Source organism: Trematomus bernacchii, unplaced genomic scaffold, assembly GCF_902827165.1.
Source record: "Trematomus bernacchii unplaced genomic scaffold, fTreBer1.1, whole genome shotgun sequence".
Classification (NCBI taxonomy): Eukaryota; Metazoa; Chordata; class Actinopteri; order Perciformes; family Nototheniidae; genus Trematomus; species Trematomus bernacchii.
Window position 1 is genome coordinate 1,019,490 of NW_022987771.1, and position 16,221 is coordinate 1,035,710.

A 16,221-nucleotide genomic window follows, 5' to 3' on the forward strand; every position below is an offset into this window, starting at 1 on the left:
TCATACATTATATTTACAGGATACATTTACATAGTTATAGACATTACAAGTATTACCCATAGTATCAACGAGCATTTCATTTAGCCTAGCTTTAAAAACATGCAGAGGAATGAGATTGCTCAGTTTCAATTCTTGCTGAAGAATGTTCCAAGCAAGTGGAGCTGCGCACATAAAAGCTGTCTTACGACAGTCCTTGCTCTTGGCACATGTATACTATAGGACAGTAAACCAACAATATCCTTTAAAACTGGAGAGATTAAAAAATATGGATGAATAAATAAATGTTAACTGATAAAATAAGATATAATTGAACCAGCAAAAATCTTGCCCAGGGCAGCAAATTGGTCAGAACCGGCCCTGGTAGCAAGTAGAGGGCTGCTGGCAGGCCCGGACTGGCCATCGGGAGGGCCGGGAGGTTTCCCGATGGCCTAGCGATTTTTTTTTTTAATGTAGGCTATTGTGAACGTAACGCTGCGCAAATGTGGGTGTGCCTCACACAGGGTGACTGTCTGTCTACATGATGTGGCATCTGTTTCATATGGGTGTTTCCATAGATCTAGTCTCTTTATTTTCCCCTCAAAATGCACCAGATTGATGCATTTAACTCCAAAATTAAACAAATATCTTACCAGGGGGGGCATGCCCCCGGACCCCCCTAGAGGATTTGAGGTCCACCCCCAAAATATGTTCACATGGATAGGTTCCCAAATACATTTGCAATTTTTTTTAAATAGTAACCCCTGTCCATATGTTTATTATTGGTGTGTGTGTGTGTGTGTGTGTGTTTGAGTTTGAGTTTGAGTGTGTGTGCGCGTGCATGCGTACGCGTTAGTTTCAAAGACCCCCATAAAGCTCAGTTTATAACTCGAACCCTGCACATACTATACAGAGATGCTGTATGAGAAACCAATGTGAGTTTGGAACATTGCATAATTTAAATCTATTGTAGTAGACCTCAACAATGGAAATATGATCAGTAGAAATGGCCATGACATGGGACCTTTAAATTCACATTGTTCTGTTGTTTTATATAATACACTTCAGTAAAAAACATCTTATTGATAAATTGTTCCTCTTTTATTTATTTGCATTGCATTTGATATTGAGGTAATCCAAAGGTTACGATAAGTAATGATGACAATAGGCCCTACTTATATATTTTGATACTCAGATTAGGTTACTGAATAAATGTGTTAACAGGTGACTAGTAATTGCACCGGATTATATTTTGTAAGTAACCCTCCGCAGTAGATTTTTATAAAAAGGAATCATGACACTCCGAAACAAACGGTGGCGGTAAAGCACACAACAGTGATATCCATCCGCTGTTAAATCCGGCAAATAAGTGCGCACTGATGTTATTATAAAATCACCTGATTGCCTCACATCGCTGAGACTTCTCGACATCATGTCAGCGTCTGTCTTCACCCTGCTGGTTCTCTCCGTGTCTCTGTGGACCGGTAAGAAGAGCATTTACCGGCAATGACTTTATTCATGTCTGCATCACTGTCTGTCACCTGGCTGTCGGTCGCCATTAAATCTGTTGTGAAATATCAGGTTTGTTATGCTGGTGCTTTTGCTATGACACTTGAGCTTCGAGCACTTGCATGCAAAAGAACATGGATTTGTATTTTGATTGACTATTTCTCTTTTTGGTACCTTTAAAACATGGTCGTTCCTTCTATTTCTCTTCCCTTCCCTGTATGAATATTTTATGTTTCTGTTTTAAAGGAGACTCCAGGTTCATCACAGATCCTTTGTCATTCATTAAACAGAAATCTCTGGTGAGCCTGACATTCATTTCCTGTATTATCACCGTTTTGTCAAATGTTTAAAAAGGCCAACATACCAATTGTTAATTTAAAATGGATTACACATCGACCTACTGTACTTAAACATATTTATTTATTTGTTGGAGGTCCTGCACATACATTTTAAAATGAGATGCTTTTTATTCATTAGAGGTGATGATTTTGATTTTTTTTTACATTAACTCTGAAATGTGGCTGTTATGAATGTCCTTAGTAACTAACGTGTGTCACTGTGGCTTCTCCCTATTAGACGTTAGATATGTGTTCAGAGTGCAGCCAGGTCATCCATCTGTCCGCCAACATGATTTCCAGCAGAACTACCAAGGTGAGGTTGTTTGTGAATCACACACCACAGTTTCACCTAACTTTCAAATCACTTTACTTGACTGACCACATGTCAGTGTTTGAGGAATTCTGGAAACTTGCAGATAACTGGGATCCTTGTAATGCCAACCTTTAAATTAACATCTCTAAAGGTGGTCATTGCATGTTGTAAGCACACATTTAATGAGACAAATTCCAATATTTGAACGTCAAGATCACAAAAGTATACATTTGTCAAGCTATCTTGCACATGATTGCTTGTGTACTTTGCAGAGTAGTAACCTAGTAATACCGCCACAACATAGACGCTACATTAACTACTTTTCTTTTGCAGGAGAATCTCTATGAAACCTTACATGCTCTGTGCCAACGCCTCCCAAGAGAGCAGGCATCAGAGTGTGATTCACAGGTGAAGATGTATTTGCCCAAAGTCCTGCAGCAAACACCTGGCCACCTGGTGAGTTCCCCCTCTAGATAGGCTTCTTTAAATGGTTATAATGAACAATCAATGATCATCTTCTAATGAAAAAGTATGTGTTTATGTAGAAACCAGCAAAGACCTGTATGGTTTTTGGACTTTGTGCTGCCCACAAGGAGGAGGAAGTGCTCAAACTCCCTAACCATGACACCAACAAAGACACTTCCAGCTCTGCTATCGGCACAGCCTCCGACATCTCTGCGAGTGTGAGAAAGCAGAAGCGGATATTCAAATAAAAGGAAATGCAACTTGTGCTTGATATTTCCATACTATAAATGTCCCTCTAATCAGTTAATCCTCTCTGTAGAAGCTGTTCAACCCAGTTTGCACCCTGTGTATCCTTCTCGTGAAGAAACTGGAGACCCTGTTGCCTACAAATATGACTGAGGTGAATGTTGTTTTTTTAATATCACTGTCCTGCAGACACAACAACAAATAGCATCATGTTAAATATCTGTCGCCCTGCAGGATGCTTTGCAAAAGCTCATGGCTGAGGTCTGTGATCTCATACCACACAGCTACAAGGACCGATGTGACGATTTTGTCGAGAAATATGGAGTGCAGATAGTGGAATTCCTCCTATCGTCCGCTGCCCCTCACACCATATGTACTCTTTTGCACGTGTGTTTGTTCGAGGAGCAGCCTGTTTCAGGTCAGTCACATGATGAATACATTTGGCCTTCTTTTTGGTTTGAGCTGAAACCAACAACTCTACTTCCGAGTTTAACGCTGCACTGATTCCCCAGAGTTGCCTCCCCCCTCTGATTGTGAGTCGTGCCGCACGCTGGCGGTGCTCAGCCGACTTCACCTGGGTCTCAACTCCACCGAACATCTGGCTTCCTCTTTCCTCCAGTCTGTGTGTGTCCATCACCCTAATGCCATCCCGAAGGTCTGACCCTCAGCTCCCACTAACACAAATACTGCTCACAACTAAAAACCTATGTCATGGATCATGATAACTAAGAATGTTGGGCCTCACGTTGTTTATTACTTACATTTCATTAAATGGGTTTGTTAAGCAGATATCAATCAGGATGTTAAAAAAAACTGAATATTTGTAATTTCTCAACTGTCATGCTCTTTTCAGTGTGAATCCTTCACCAAAATCTACGGCTCTCAAATGCAGAAGGTTTTGGGAAACCAGATGGACGTTCCACATGCTTGTGAAGTAAGAAGCTCTTTTTCAAAGACCTGTCTATCATTTCATATTTAAATGTATTCACACAGTATTACAGATCCAAAATGATTTTTTATCAATACATGGTGAAGCAGTTGTGCTGTCAGAATAAGCACATTTACTGACATCTATTACCATCACTGGTAGACATATAAGTGGTTTTACTAATGTCATTTACAACAGTATGAGGAGCCCAACACCCACCATGAACACGTGGCAACAACTTGAACACTTACAAAGACATATTCTTCAGTCTGGTTGATTTCCTTTGGATTTTTTGTCGCGTCTGCAGAGAGCCGATCTGTGTGTTGCTTCAAAGAAGTTGGAGCCGCTGGGAAAGAATCGTTGTACCTGGGGACCGACGTACTGGTGCAAGGACATTCAGACTGCTCAAAAGTGTGGGGTAAGTTACATTTAAATAAATCACAACATGCATATTGTTTTTCTAAGTAACAATCCTTGCAGCAACTGCCACTAAAACAGTCACATAAAACTGAGAAGGATATTTTACAACCATCAAACCTGATCTTAACTTCCTGCAGATCTTACTTTTATTTTGAGTCCGCTGTACCTCTCTTTTGTAGAGATTTAAGCATTTTGTTTTGAGATTGTTTTCACGGTTGAGGACAATGGTGAATAAGTAATACCATATTTATAGTAGTCTGGTGATACAGTACAACCATCACTGTCTTAATGCAGGGTGAAGACACAGGACGCATGAGGTTTGAACGGTTTTTAGTCAAAACTGCAAATCAGTATTCATTTTTTGTCTTTCAGAAATGTGGAGGAATTAGAAATTGGTTGAAGATGCTATTACAAATATTTTCTTTGAAAGACACCATTTAAGCACACATGGGTTTTTGGCTATGCTGGGTGACAACTCTAAACACAGTTCAAAAGTACTAAGGGAGTTATTGGAATAGTTATTGGAATGGTAAAAATGGTTTCACTTCCCATGTCTGTTTTTATTTGCAGAACCAGGCGTACTGTGAGAAGTTCATGTGGAAGGAGTGAACCAAACTGCCAGCTGTGTGCACACAGATCTGCTTTCTGTTTACAAATATATTGCACTGATCAGCTCTTAAATGTTTATGTAATTCGCTAAACTTGTTTTTTTACTTTTGCTGAGAAATCGTCCATCTCATACATTGCTTCAGTCAATGAGCCATATATTCAACATAAAATGGTACTGTTTGCATGAACCGTCACAAGGCTGAGGCTGGGATTCAGTCTGAACATCAGTTTCTGCAGTGGTTAACGGTTTGGTGAACAGTACTATTCTGCTTTTTAAATATATATGTCATTATGAATGTGTTAACTGCAAATATAAAGTTCCTTACATAGAATAAGCTCTCATTATGTATTAGACAATTTTAAGAACAAAACTGCTTTTTCTGTTATCTTGATGCTGTTCTCTGATGCTTGGTGCTAATAACTGCATATCAATGACAAAGTCCTCAAATTAATTCAAAATCCAACAGTTTGTCATTAAAATTCAACACACAAAAATGTGTCCTGAAGTTTGTTTATTTGGAAACTTCCACATAGTAAAAACATAAAACTGTGGAAAAAAAACACGGGAAACATATACTTTTTTTTTTTGCTAGCAAGAAAAAGTCTCTTTAGCCACTCGCATTTCTGTCATGTTGTTGTTTTATCCGTTAAATACCCAGTTTACTTCTGGCCATGTTGTAGAGGAGAATGTGGCCTCACTTACACCGCCGTGTGGTTGTTTGTGTCCGTGTCACTCTCCTGTCTCTTCCAGATCTGAAAGGAGAAAAAAAAGGACATTTCAATTAAAAACGGCAATCCGGTATAAAAAAAACTAAATCAGGTTTATGAAAGCTACGGTAGCTTTAGATCTTTATCATTTTGTCCTCATTATCTGAATCGTTAACCACAAATTACACGTATTCAGTCCTCCATTAAGTTTATTGGCAAAATCACCATTGAACAAACCGCTATATAGTCTTTAAAATGATCAGAAGCGGCAACTCTCCGTTTTACAGTAGCGCTCCCTTTCAAAATGTACACACACACTTTTTCACCAATGATTTTCCATGACCTTTACCTAATTTTCCATGACCAAAAAAATTACTCTTTCTCAGCGGTACCACTGAAAATGGTTTATTTTAACACGGAACAGGAAAATAAGGTCTGAAACATGTTGTGCCTATCTAAAACAAATCAAATAGTAGGCTTACTAGCTCCTACACGCTAAAGCAACTCAAATCTCCAGCAAAATACCTCGTCAGTTAAATGCCATTTTATGTTTCATTACTATACAGTATTTATTATCATAGTATTTCCATGACACACACACACACACACACACACACACACACACACACACACACACACACACACACACACACACACACACACACACACACACACACACACACACACACACACACACACACACACACACACACACACACACACACACACACACACACACACACACACACACACACACACACACACACACACACACACACACACACACACACACACACACACACACACACACACACACACCACACACACACACACACACACTAAATTAATCATTTATTGTGCTTCGAGTGCCTTCAGATGAGAGGTGCTGAATATTTCATGTCACTCTGAATCGTATGGCGCCAAGGCCCAGCAGCATTTACATTAGGCAATAGATTCATATTCTAGCAAGATTGTGATGTAAAAAAAATATATATATTTTTAGATTTTGAATACTTTAATCTGGACAAGGTGTTTAATAGGCTGCACTACAGTAATGTCATTTTCTAAACTTGCACAACTTTTCTATTTTTTGCCTTTACCGATTTAGTTATTTCCTTCAAAATACTGATGAATATTTATAAAAAATGTCATTGTGTAAATGTTTTGTAAAAGCACTCAACAGCACGTGAAGTCGACAACATCTTTCCAACATCGCCATGGGTACTTGGGGAAAAACATGGTGATTTTCTCCATTTCACCCAGCCCCATTTCCGAGAATTCATAGAAAAGTGACTTGCCTGGATGTAGGCCTCGGACAGTGTGATCATCTGGGGGAGAATGTCGGTCACCTGCAGGTCCTGCATCTCATACCACTTCCCAGTTCCCTGATAAAACACAACAAATATATTATTTACACTGTACAACAACACAACACTGGCTATGTCAAAACATTTCTTTTTATGTTGCAAGTAATTTCTGAAATATCTGGCTGTAACCCACATGATGCAGAACATGTATTCTGTATGCTCCCTCGGTTGGTTTCCCATCATGCACTACGTTGGCGACGAGGTCATATGTTGTGTTTTTCTCTGTCACTTGAGCTTCTTCTGTCAAGTACTCACGAAGGTCTACATTCCTGTTGAAAAGAATACAAAGGGACAACATGAACTGGTGCAAAGTCATAATGGGGACAAAATATGATTAAAACCATTATCAACACACATTTAAGATCCTGCAGAAATATATTCACAGCACTTACGTGATGGGGAAGTTGACGATTGTGGGGTTCTTCTCCACGAAGAAGTTGTTCTTGGTGAATCTTTTGATGCAAAAGACGAGGTACGGAGGCAGTTTGGTCAACTGGAACCTTTTGAGGAAATTCTCTTTGTAGGTTTTGTACTCCTGAATGTAGATGAGACAGGAGAGCATGCACAAACGTTTAGTGTTAAGTAAATCAAATATAAGAAAGTGGAAGGTACAGATGTGATGTGGGGCTGGTGCCCAAATGTTGCCGTTTTCAAAGAACAGTCGTCATCATTCTCTAGTGGTTAGGTTTGTTTTACAGACAGTAACAGGTCACTATGAATTATTTTCTACAGTACACATCTGAAAGTCTGCATTTTGAAACAAAACTTCAACATTAAACACCTTGGTCCCGACCGGCCTCAGGACTTTTTTATGAACCAAACCACAAGAAAGAATAGACAGATTTAGTGTGCAGTGGTTCTCAAGTTATAATAGTTAACTTCTATCTTATCAGAGAAGATGTTATTGTTATTGATGTTATATGTCTGTGTTATTTGGAGGTACATGGTCAAAAACATGCTTTCAGAAGCTCAAGCCTTTCTCTGAGAGGGTTACCAAACATCAAAACAACACGAACACATGGTTGGATGCTAAATTAGTAGTTGCCCAATAATTTTTTTCGCACCTTTAACACCACTAGTTGTAACATGTCAACATTTAATAATCCAGTTTTTGGCCAAAAAAACGTAATCAACGTCAAAGCATTTCAGGTAAGATTACTGCATCGCAACATTTCTCTTAATCATTTTTTCCTCACTCGTTTCATTTTGCACTTATTATTTAAGTCTATTATTTTTATTATTTAACTGTACCTTCTCCGTGCTGCCATTGAACTTCCCCAGGATGTTGAAGAGGGGAACCTGTGGGATAATGAGCTGCTCCTTCTCATCCTTGTACAGTGGAGCTGTTGGGAGGTCAAGGGTCAGAAACAGGAAGGTGGACTCTGACATCTGCTCCTGGTATTCCTCCGTCACAAGCAACGCCTCTTTCTCTTCTGGTGTCTGGCAAATCAAAGTAAAACAATCAGAAGAAAACCATGGCTTTCTAAACATAATACTATTTGCAAAAACTGCTCGGATAATTTTTGAATAAGCATGGACTATTCTTTATAAAACCATTCACATTCAAGATGTCAATTCATGTTTTGATAATGAAACTCACACAATCTGGGTGTGGAAGTTTCTTTGAAAAGATCCGCATGGAGCCTTGAAACGCTTTTGTGATGCTTGCTGAGAGGCCAGAAAGATAAATGAGGACACCGGTTTATTTTCATATATGCAACAGTCAATAACTTAAAGGTAGGGTAGGTAAGTTTGAGAAACCGGCTCGAGATCGCTAGAATTTGAAAATACACAACCGGAGAAAATCTGCCACTTCCTTATAGAGCCCCTCCTCCAACACACACGAACGCGCACATGACCAATGAGGGCACGAGATAAGTTTGTGCACAGATGGAAGGCTGACAGGCAGGTAGGCCATCCAGTTACTTTAGCCGGGCCGGCTAAAATGATTGGTCGTGCTTTTTACAGTACTACGGCTTCCACAGATGACTTTTTTTATGGATTTGTTGTCAAAGCACTTCAGATATTCATTGCTATCGGGATGTTAAGAGCATTCCATGGAATATAACAAAAAGTGTATCTCGAGCCGGTTTCTCAAACTTACCTACCCCACCTTTAAGTAACATTTGTCATGTTAAAGCTAACTCTAAAAGGTCAATTCAACCTTAGAGAAAGTGAAAAAAAAACATTCATATTTTATATTAAACTGTTATTATGGTTTTCTTTGCCTTTACATTTACCACTTACAAACATCTATCTGATTATCACATTAAAGACATGTTTTGCATTTATTAACTCCTTTTATTATTCTCTTCTGACTCACATGTTTTTTTCTTTGTGCCTCCCAGAGCACCATGCAGAGCATTCAAGAACCACGTCATGAAGTCCACAGCATCTCCTGCAGAACAGAAAACAATCAATCAGAATCACAATGTAATCTCTATAGAGCAGCACGTGTTAAAAGTCTTCTTAAGATGTGCAGTACTTCTTCTGGAAACTCAAGCCTTACCTTGTTTGGTGATTTGAAAGTTCTTCTTGCTGCACAGCACAACAGCTTGCAGCATCTCATGTGGAGAAACATGAGCCTTGAAGTTTCTCGGATTCCAAAGTTTGCGCATCAGCTCACCGAACCTCTGCACCAAGAGGAACATGATGTCCCCCGGTGGTCTCCGGATCCCCATGTAGTTGTCCTCCTCAAGGAAGTAGTTTCGCAGCGGTGGAACATTGGAAAAAGCCTGGGGGGAAAAAGGCAAACGTGACATGGTTGTGATTATTTAGAGAAGTGAATGACCATGTCCATTGAAGGTCCAGGGCGACAGTTAATCGTACCTGTAAAACCACATTGGCGTAGTCGTTGGCTTTAATGTTGTTGAGCCCTACGATGCCAGGCAGGTAGGTCGTACCATCGTAGGCTCGGTACAGTTTACCCTGCTTGTCCAGCCCTCCAATGTGCTGCTTGGTGAAAGTTGGTTTCAGCACATACTGTAAAGAAAGTGTCAACAGATTACTAACAACAAAGTGCAGTTTGTACAGTATGGAATTTGTGTCACTTATTGACACTGTGACACTTTGAGAATGACCTTTGGTGGTTAAAACAGTATCTAACTTATATTATCCTGTCATAGTATTATGACAACTCATTCAAAATCAATATGAATAGTGACTATAGTGCAACCTTTACAAACACCATCAGATCACATTTAAAATATATCCTTATGAAACACTCTTAACAATATACAGTTGTATAATAATAATAATAATAATAATAAGGATAGCCATCGGGTATGTTTTTGGCATGTAATGTTTCTGAATACTACATGAACTCTCTCAATCCTGGATGTATTTATAATATGCAAAGTCATATTTTACTCGTATTAAGATGGTGCTTAACACGAGTAAAATATTGACATGCCATCAGCCTGTTACACTTAACTTACCGTGATGTCTTCTAGTGAGGAGTCAATGATCTCGTAGTTGTCTGGCAGACAGTAAAACTTGAGAGTGTGCAGATTCAGGAACACATGATGGGTAAACTGCACACTGTGCGTGTAAGCATGAGACTTCAAACCTCTACCTGCAGGGATACAAGCAAAACATGAGTGAATCAGTCTTAGCACAACAAGGTGTTTCATTCCTTGTTTAATGTTGGATCCCTCACTTACCTTGAAAGTATTTCCCACATATAAGGCAGGCGTAGACATTGATGTGGGAGAGTGATATGGAGCACAGTTTCTCAAAGTCAAAGTCCAGCACACTCCTGATGGATAAATAGACAAGACTGGGAATCAGCTGTAGAGCAATAGAGGAGGACGGGGCTAACTAGCATGTAGCACTAACATTAGCTATGCACATTCAACTATATCTTACCTGTTTATAGTGTCGAGGTAAGGACAGTGGCGGCTTCTCCGGTCTTCTGCTGCACGTCCTCGGCCTACTTTGGCTGCCACTGCAACCGGAAGTAAAACAAAACAATGTTCAAACAGTTGAATGTAATCTCACGTTAGCCAAACATGCTAACTGACCTAGCCTCTTGGTTGTTATGAGATGATCAACTTAATGCACATGAGTTATGATGAGTAAATCCGAAGGGTGGTATCTTTCTTTAACCAGTGAAAACTATACTGCAGTGGTTCTTGTTGACCTGCCTGTGTGTGACTGAAACAACTAGTGAATACAATCAAACGCACTTTCTAGTAGCACTAGTTAGCTTCATGCTAACCACACGTACAAGTAAATAAACGTACCTATGTCTTCGTCGTCCTCATCATCGTCCACTTCAGCCTCTCTTTCTCGCTTCATAGAAACCATCATGGCAGTTTCCTTCGGAGCTTAATGTCAAAACAACAGAGAAGGCACAACTTTATTTGGAGAAGATGAATGAGCAGCACCGTGCGCGATGGTCGAAACTCGCGGTGGTTGTACGTCGCAAATGGCCAACCAAGAACTAACACGGAGAGGCCAGCATTATTGCCCCTGAGTTGCTCAATACCAATACCACACAGGTGCCAAAAGTACTTGGAGATTGTACTTAAGTAAAAAGTAGAAGTACCAGAGTGTAGGAATACTCTAGTTAAAGTCCTGCATTCAAAATGTTACTCGTAACTAGTAAAAGTACAACATAGTTGGCATCAGAATATACTTAAAAGTACTAAAAGTAAAAGTACTCATTATGCAGATTGGCCCTTTTCAGAATTATATAATATATGTTTTGTTTATAATTATTAATATGTTTATCATAGCTGGTAAAGGTGGAACTAATTTGTAATATTTTATTTACTGCGGTCTAATTTATGGATGTACTAGTTGTAATTTACTAAATTCTTATTTAAGTGTTGATTATGTTTGATATCATTTTTCAAAATGTGTAAAGTAACTGGAGGTATTAAATAAATGTAGTGGAGTAAAAGTACAATAATTATCTCTGAATTGTAGTGGAGTAGAAGTACAAAGTAGCAGAAAATGTAGATAGTTAAGTAAAGTACTGTACCTACACAGTACTTGAGTAAATCTACTTTACTTTACATCACTGCAATACAAATATATTAATTTGCTGATTTTCTGAAAGCATAACTTGATTTTTGATATATATATATATATATATATATATATATATATATATATATATATATATATATATATATATATATATATATACATACCATTTCTGATTTATTGTGTTTAAGAAAATATCTCTTTAAAACAATGTTTATTTTCGAGCTATTATTAAGTTGTAAACTCGGGGAATGTTTTAGTTGGACAACGACTTACCGTTAGCTAGCATGTAGCTTTTTGTCATGTCTGTGGATCTGAGACTTGTTGAAATCCTTAGCGTTAGTGGCGAAGTCACGCCCATCTACTTCCGGTCCATGGGACCAAGAAGTAGTACCAAGATCGGAAAAATAATGTATTGAAGTCAATGGAGAGAGAAAACATTTTTTTTTTTTGACTTGCAAAATTATCTTTTAAATTGACAATCATCATATGTGTAATTCGTGGCACAATTCAAACGGGATCGAAAGATAATCTTTCTCTCTCCATTGACTTCAATACATAATTTTTCCGAAATAAGGTCCCATGGAGGTCCACCGGAAGGGGAGAGACTTCGCTACAATATTACCTTACACATATTATCACCGCTTTGGAACATTTTGTTGAAATGGATATTTTAGGAGAAGATGAATTGAACGAGCTGAAATACAAACGGTCTGGGCGCTTGGATATGAGCCACGGCTTCCTGCACCATATCCGGAGGAACCAGATTGCTAGGTGATTTCTCCAACGCTAATGCTAGAAGCTAACAAACAAGCTTTCACTATTTAGCCACAATATCTGGAGCCACAACCGCACACGTTAAATAGAAGTTAGAGGATGTTATAGAAGTTACTGTGATTGTAAGGGGAGGTTCCTCTACACTCAACCTGAACATATAAAAAGAAGTCCTTCAGGCGCATGGCTAGAGTCATCCTCGGTATATATGTCAAAGATTCAAAGGCTTTATGTTATATGCACAGTACCTACAGTGTAGATATGGCAATGACAAAATTAAGTCCCAAGCTCCTCCAACAATGCAACATAATGCATAAAACATACAATACCAATAGTACAAGAATAAGCAGAGTAGAATAATAGTTTAGGACACTGGAGACAAAACAACATTTAGCTAGCTGTTGTAACGACAACAACACTGTTATAACTGGTAACACATTAAGTATCAACCATCCACATACACGTTCATTGTACCTGTACCTCATATCTGTTGTTTAACCCTTGCCTGAGATTTCCTTCTATACTTGTTTTCTCTATTGGTTAGTGAGTATGTCCCATTTTGAAAGTTATGTAATCAATGACCTTAAGAATGTAAAAAACACAACTTCCATTCCAATTAAATAATGTTGATTTCTTGGCTCTTCAAGAGATGACTATGATAAATCGGTGAAGCAAGCCAAAGAGGTGCTGGAGGCAAAAGAGCTCCAGCAGCGGAGGAAGACCACGACCCCTAGACGACCCCGTCGACCTGATATCCAGGTGTACGATCCTCGACGCAGACGTAAGTTAAGGCACTTTGCTGTGTTTATTTCCAACACTGAATCCAGTCAATAATATACTTGTCTGCTCATTTCCCAGATGATTCAGATCCAGGGGCCGGTGCTGAGGCAGAGGAGTCCAATGAGAGCGGGTCCAGCACAGAAACAGAGACCCATGGTACTGAACTCTTTTGGCTCGACTACCAGGCGGACTCTGGTACCATTACCTCCTTCCTTGTGCACAAGGTACATGCAGATCACTGTTTATTATTCTGGCATTGTGATTTATTTTTGTTTTGGTCCTAATTCCCTTTCTATTTCTAAAGGAGGACAAGCCTGAGAGGCTGGTGCAGCGTGTAGCAAAGAAAAACATCCTGGATACAGCCATGAGGGCAGCTCTGGAGGCTCGACTTCGAAAGGAAATTGAAAAAAGACAAGGAAAACGCTGACTGAACAGAAGATTGTGATGACATAGCGGGTCTTCAGGCAAAGACGAGCAATACTTCATTTGCAGTTCTGCACTCCTACAAAGCATGAACGCTGTTGACAGTGCATAATGAGACGTCTGGGATGACGTACTGTCCACAGAGATCCAGCTAGATGAGCATGCAGATGTCAATCCAGCTTCTGTTTTCGAGAAGGAACCGCACAGATTCAGTCCGCAACAATAGGCAGATTGGTGCAGTCGACTGTCAGGTTCGGGTTTACTACATTTCACTCACTTTGGATTGTTACCTCATGCCCTCATGCCCTCATTCATAACGTTAAGGATGGTTCGTACACCTTCAAGTTCACTTAAAAACAACGTTGATGATTTCAGAAAGTTAAAGTCAGAGAGGAGTGAGTATTCTTTGACAGAGAGCATCTCCACCTTCCTCCGCAGTTAAACATGTCCTGAGTTTCTTGTGTTTACAAATATCTAGTTTTTATAAACAAAATGTTTACTTTTTGGTAAAATGCTGTGAATGGAAAGTGAGTGAAATCAGCGATTTTGTGTTTAAGACATTTGAGAATATCTTCTTTTGGAGAGAATAGTGGAGGTGGCCATGACAATGTGTTTGTGTGTCTTCTGTCTTTTGTTGTTTTCAGTATTCTTATTTATTTTTGGATTGTTGAAATACTTTTATTTTTGATACTGTAATATTTTTGAGGACATACCTCTTTACGTATAAAATGACGTACTGTATATAAAAGCCATTTATACTGTCCAAATGTGTCTGGATTTAGACGTGTGGAATTAAACGGCCATAACGTGTGAACACATTTTCTTAGTGTCTTGATATGTTGTTAAACACTAAAATGTATGTAGAAAAATACCAGATAATAATCACTTCTGTTCTATCCTGAAACATACATTGGTTGGAATACTTACAGCAAAATATATTTTCAGTTTACTGAAACTCCTCAGCAGGTGGCAGTAGGAATCAGCGTTTCCACTCTGCAGGCCTATCGTCTTAACTTTTGATTTTATAATAAGTTAATTTAAATGTTTGTCAATTAGTAGTGCATAGCAGTGTGTCATAATTTTATAGACATATTGTCATTTTCCATACACAATATATCTACAGTAAGTGTTAATCAACCTAAAATGCTACAAACATTCTGCTATGGCACTACTTCATCTCTTTTTATATATAAAAAAAGTAAGGAACTGGAGGGTAAAACCTTGTAATTCCAGGGAAACTGGGTACTATATTCCAGGGCTGATTGTATGATAAAAAGAGCCAGTTTTTCAAGAAAAACTGACAGAAAGGCCCAGGGACAAAGTGAGAAGATCAAAAAGAAAGTAAGCACTCCCTATTCTAACTTTGATACCAGCATTAGTGCACATGTTGAACCTGTCCTTTAACAGCCAACGGATAAATAGCAAACCAATTCTTCCCATCCCCACAGTGAAAAGAGTAAACACAAACTACCATCCCTTTGCTGTGGAAAAAAACAAAGTTGAGTTGACATTTGGACAGACTAGCCGTAGATCCACCCTATAGTCAGGGATTAATTCATTGTTTTCACTAATGCATGAAAATATGCAAACTTCATCCTCTGACCACATGGCGGGCCAAGTCTCCACAGCGTTACACAAAGCCTTTTCATGAAAAGCCACCTCTGCCGTGCTATTGGTGCAACAGAGACACTCCTCTGAAGTTTGTCAACGCCCTTCCCCTGCTCACTTCTCGTCAGCATGTGACTGAGGTTATGCGAGGATAGACACATTCCTATGTCACCCACTCCTCTGATTGCCAGATTATCTCTAGTTTCACTAATTCTCAATTGGCTGAAAATGATCCAATCACAACTCATACCTGCACACCTTACCCTCTTAGAGCAGCTTCACTTCCAACATATTATAAAACACCTGCAGTCAGGTAACACTTATATGACAGATCACTGAGGTGCCTGTTGTGACAGGCAGGCAGCTCTTATGTATTCTGCACTGTTGTGTTCTCATTTCTAACCCAATGCACTATTTTCCTGAGAAAAACAACTATGTAGCCACCATGAGCCATCTGTTTCTCTTTATTAAAATCTCTAGGTTTGCATGAACTATTATTTGAAAGTAAAATAACATTGACTAATTAACCCCACCTATCTTTAAGGATTGCAAGCAACTCTGCTTCAGTGGATACTTGGAAAGCTTCAGTTTTATCATGGCCTACATCACATTGTAAGTTATGACTGAGTTATTGAACTTTAATAGTAATGTAAATATTATAAACAAAACCCTATTGATAAAGCACCGAAGTTCACATTACCTTTCTTTTGTTTAATATTATTTTTATATCAGTTTAGATCCGATTTGTTTTGATTTTGGAACGTC

The 16,221-nt window shown here is 38.9% G+C and overlaps 3 protein-coding genes across 3 annotated transcripts; 2 read left to right on the forward strand and 1 right to left on the reverse strand.

Annotated features, from left to right (window-relative positions):
* The first annotated feature begins 1,284 nt into the window (after nucleotides 1-1,284).
* On the forward strand, nucleotides 1,285-5,299 carry sftpbb (surfactant protein Bb). The gene is made up of 11 exons (XM_034148601.1): nucleotides 1,285-1,460; nucleotides 1,732-1,784; nucleotides 2,062-2,136; nucleotides 2,470-2,592; nucleotides 2,682-2,819; nucleotides 2,921-3,001; nucleotides 3,082-3,265; nucleotides 3,360-3,502; nucleotides 3,701-3,781; nucleotides 4,083-4,193; nucleotides 4,766-5,299. Exons 1-11 carry the CDS (start codon nucleotides 1,409-1,411, stop codon nucleotides 4,802-4,804), a joined length of 1,080 nt encoding a protein of 359 aa, XP_034004492.1. The 5' UTR covers nucleotides 1,285-1,408; the 3' UTR covers nucleotides 4,805-5,299.
* usp39 (ubiquitin specific peptidase 39) lies at nucleotides 5,300-11,368 on the reverse strand. The gene is made up of 13 exons (XM_034148600.1): nucleotides 11,124-11,368; nucleotides 10,747-10,825; nucleotides 10,542-10,636; nucleotides 10,317-10,453; nucleotides 9,709-9,861; nucleotides 9,389-9,614; nucleotides 9,203-9,277; nucleotides 8,480-8,547; nucleotides 8,131-8,319; nucleotides 7,272-7,414; nucleotides 7,013-7,148; nucleotides 6,811-6,897; nucleotides 5,300-5,557 (listed from the first exon to the last, which is right to left on the reverse strand). The coding sequence occupies exons 1-13, from the start codon at nucleotides 11,188-11,190 to the stop codon at nucleotides 5,504-5,506; spliced, it is 1,509 nt and encodes a 502-aa protein (XP_034004491.1). The 5' UTR covers nucleotides 11,191-11,368; the 3' UTR covers nucleotides 5,300-5,503.
* Nucleotides 11,369-12,426: 1,058 nt separating this feature from the next.
* Nucleotides 12,427-14,666, forward strand: cunh2orf68 (chromosome unknown C2orf68 homolog). Its single transcript, XM_034148603.1, has 4 exons — nucleotides 12,427-12,645; nucleotides 13,293-13,426; nucleotides 13,504-13,649; nucleotides 13,730-14,666. Exons 1-4 carry the CDS (start codon nucleotides 12,536-12,538, stop codon nucleotides 13,850-13,852), a joined length of 513 nt encoding a protein of 170 aa, XP_034004494.1. The 5' UTR covers nucleotides 12,427-12,535; the 3' UTR covers nucleotides 13,853-14,666.
* The last annotated feature ends 1,555 nt before the right edge of the window (nucleotides 14,667-16,221 follow it).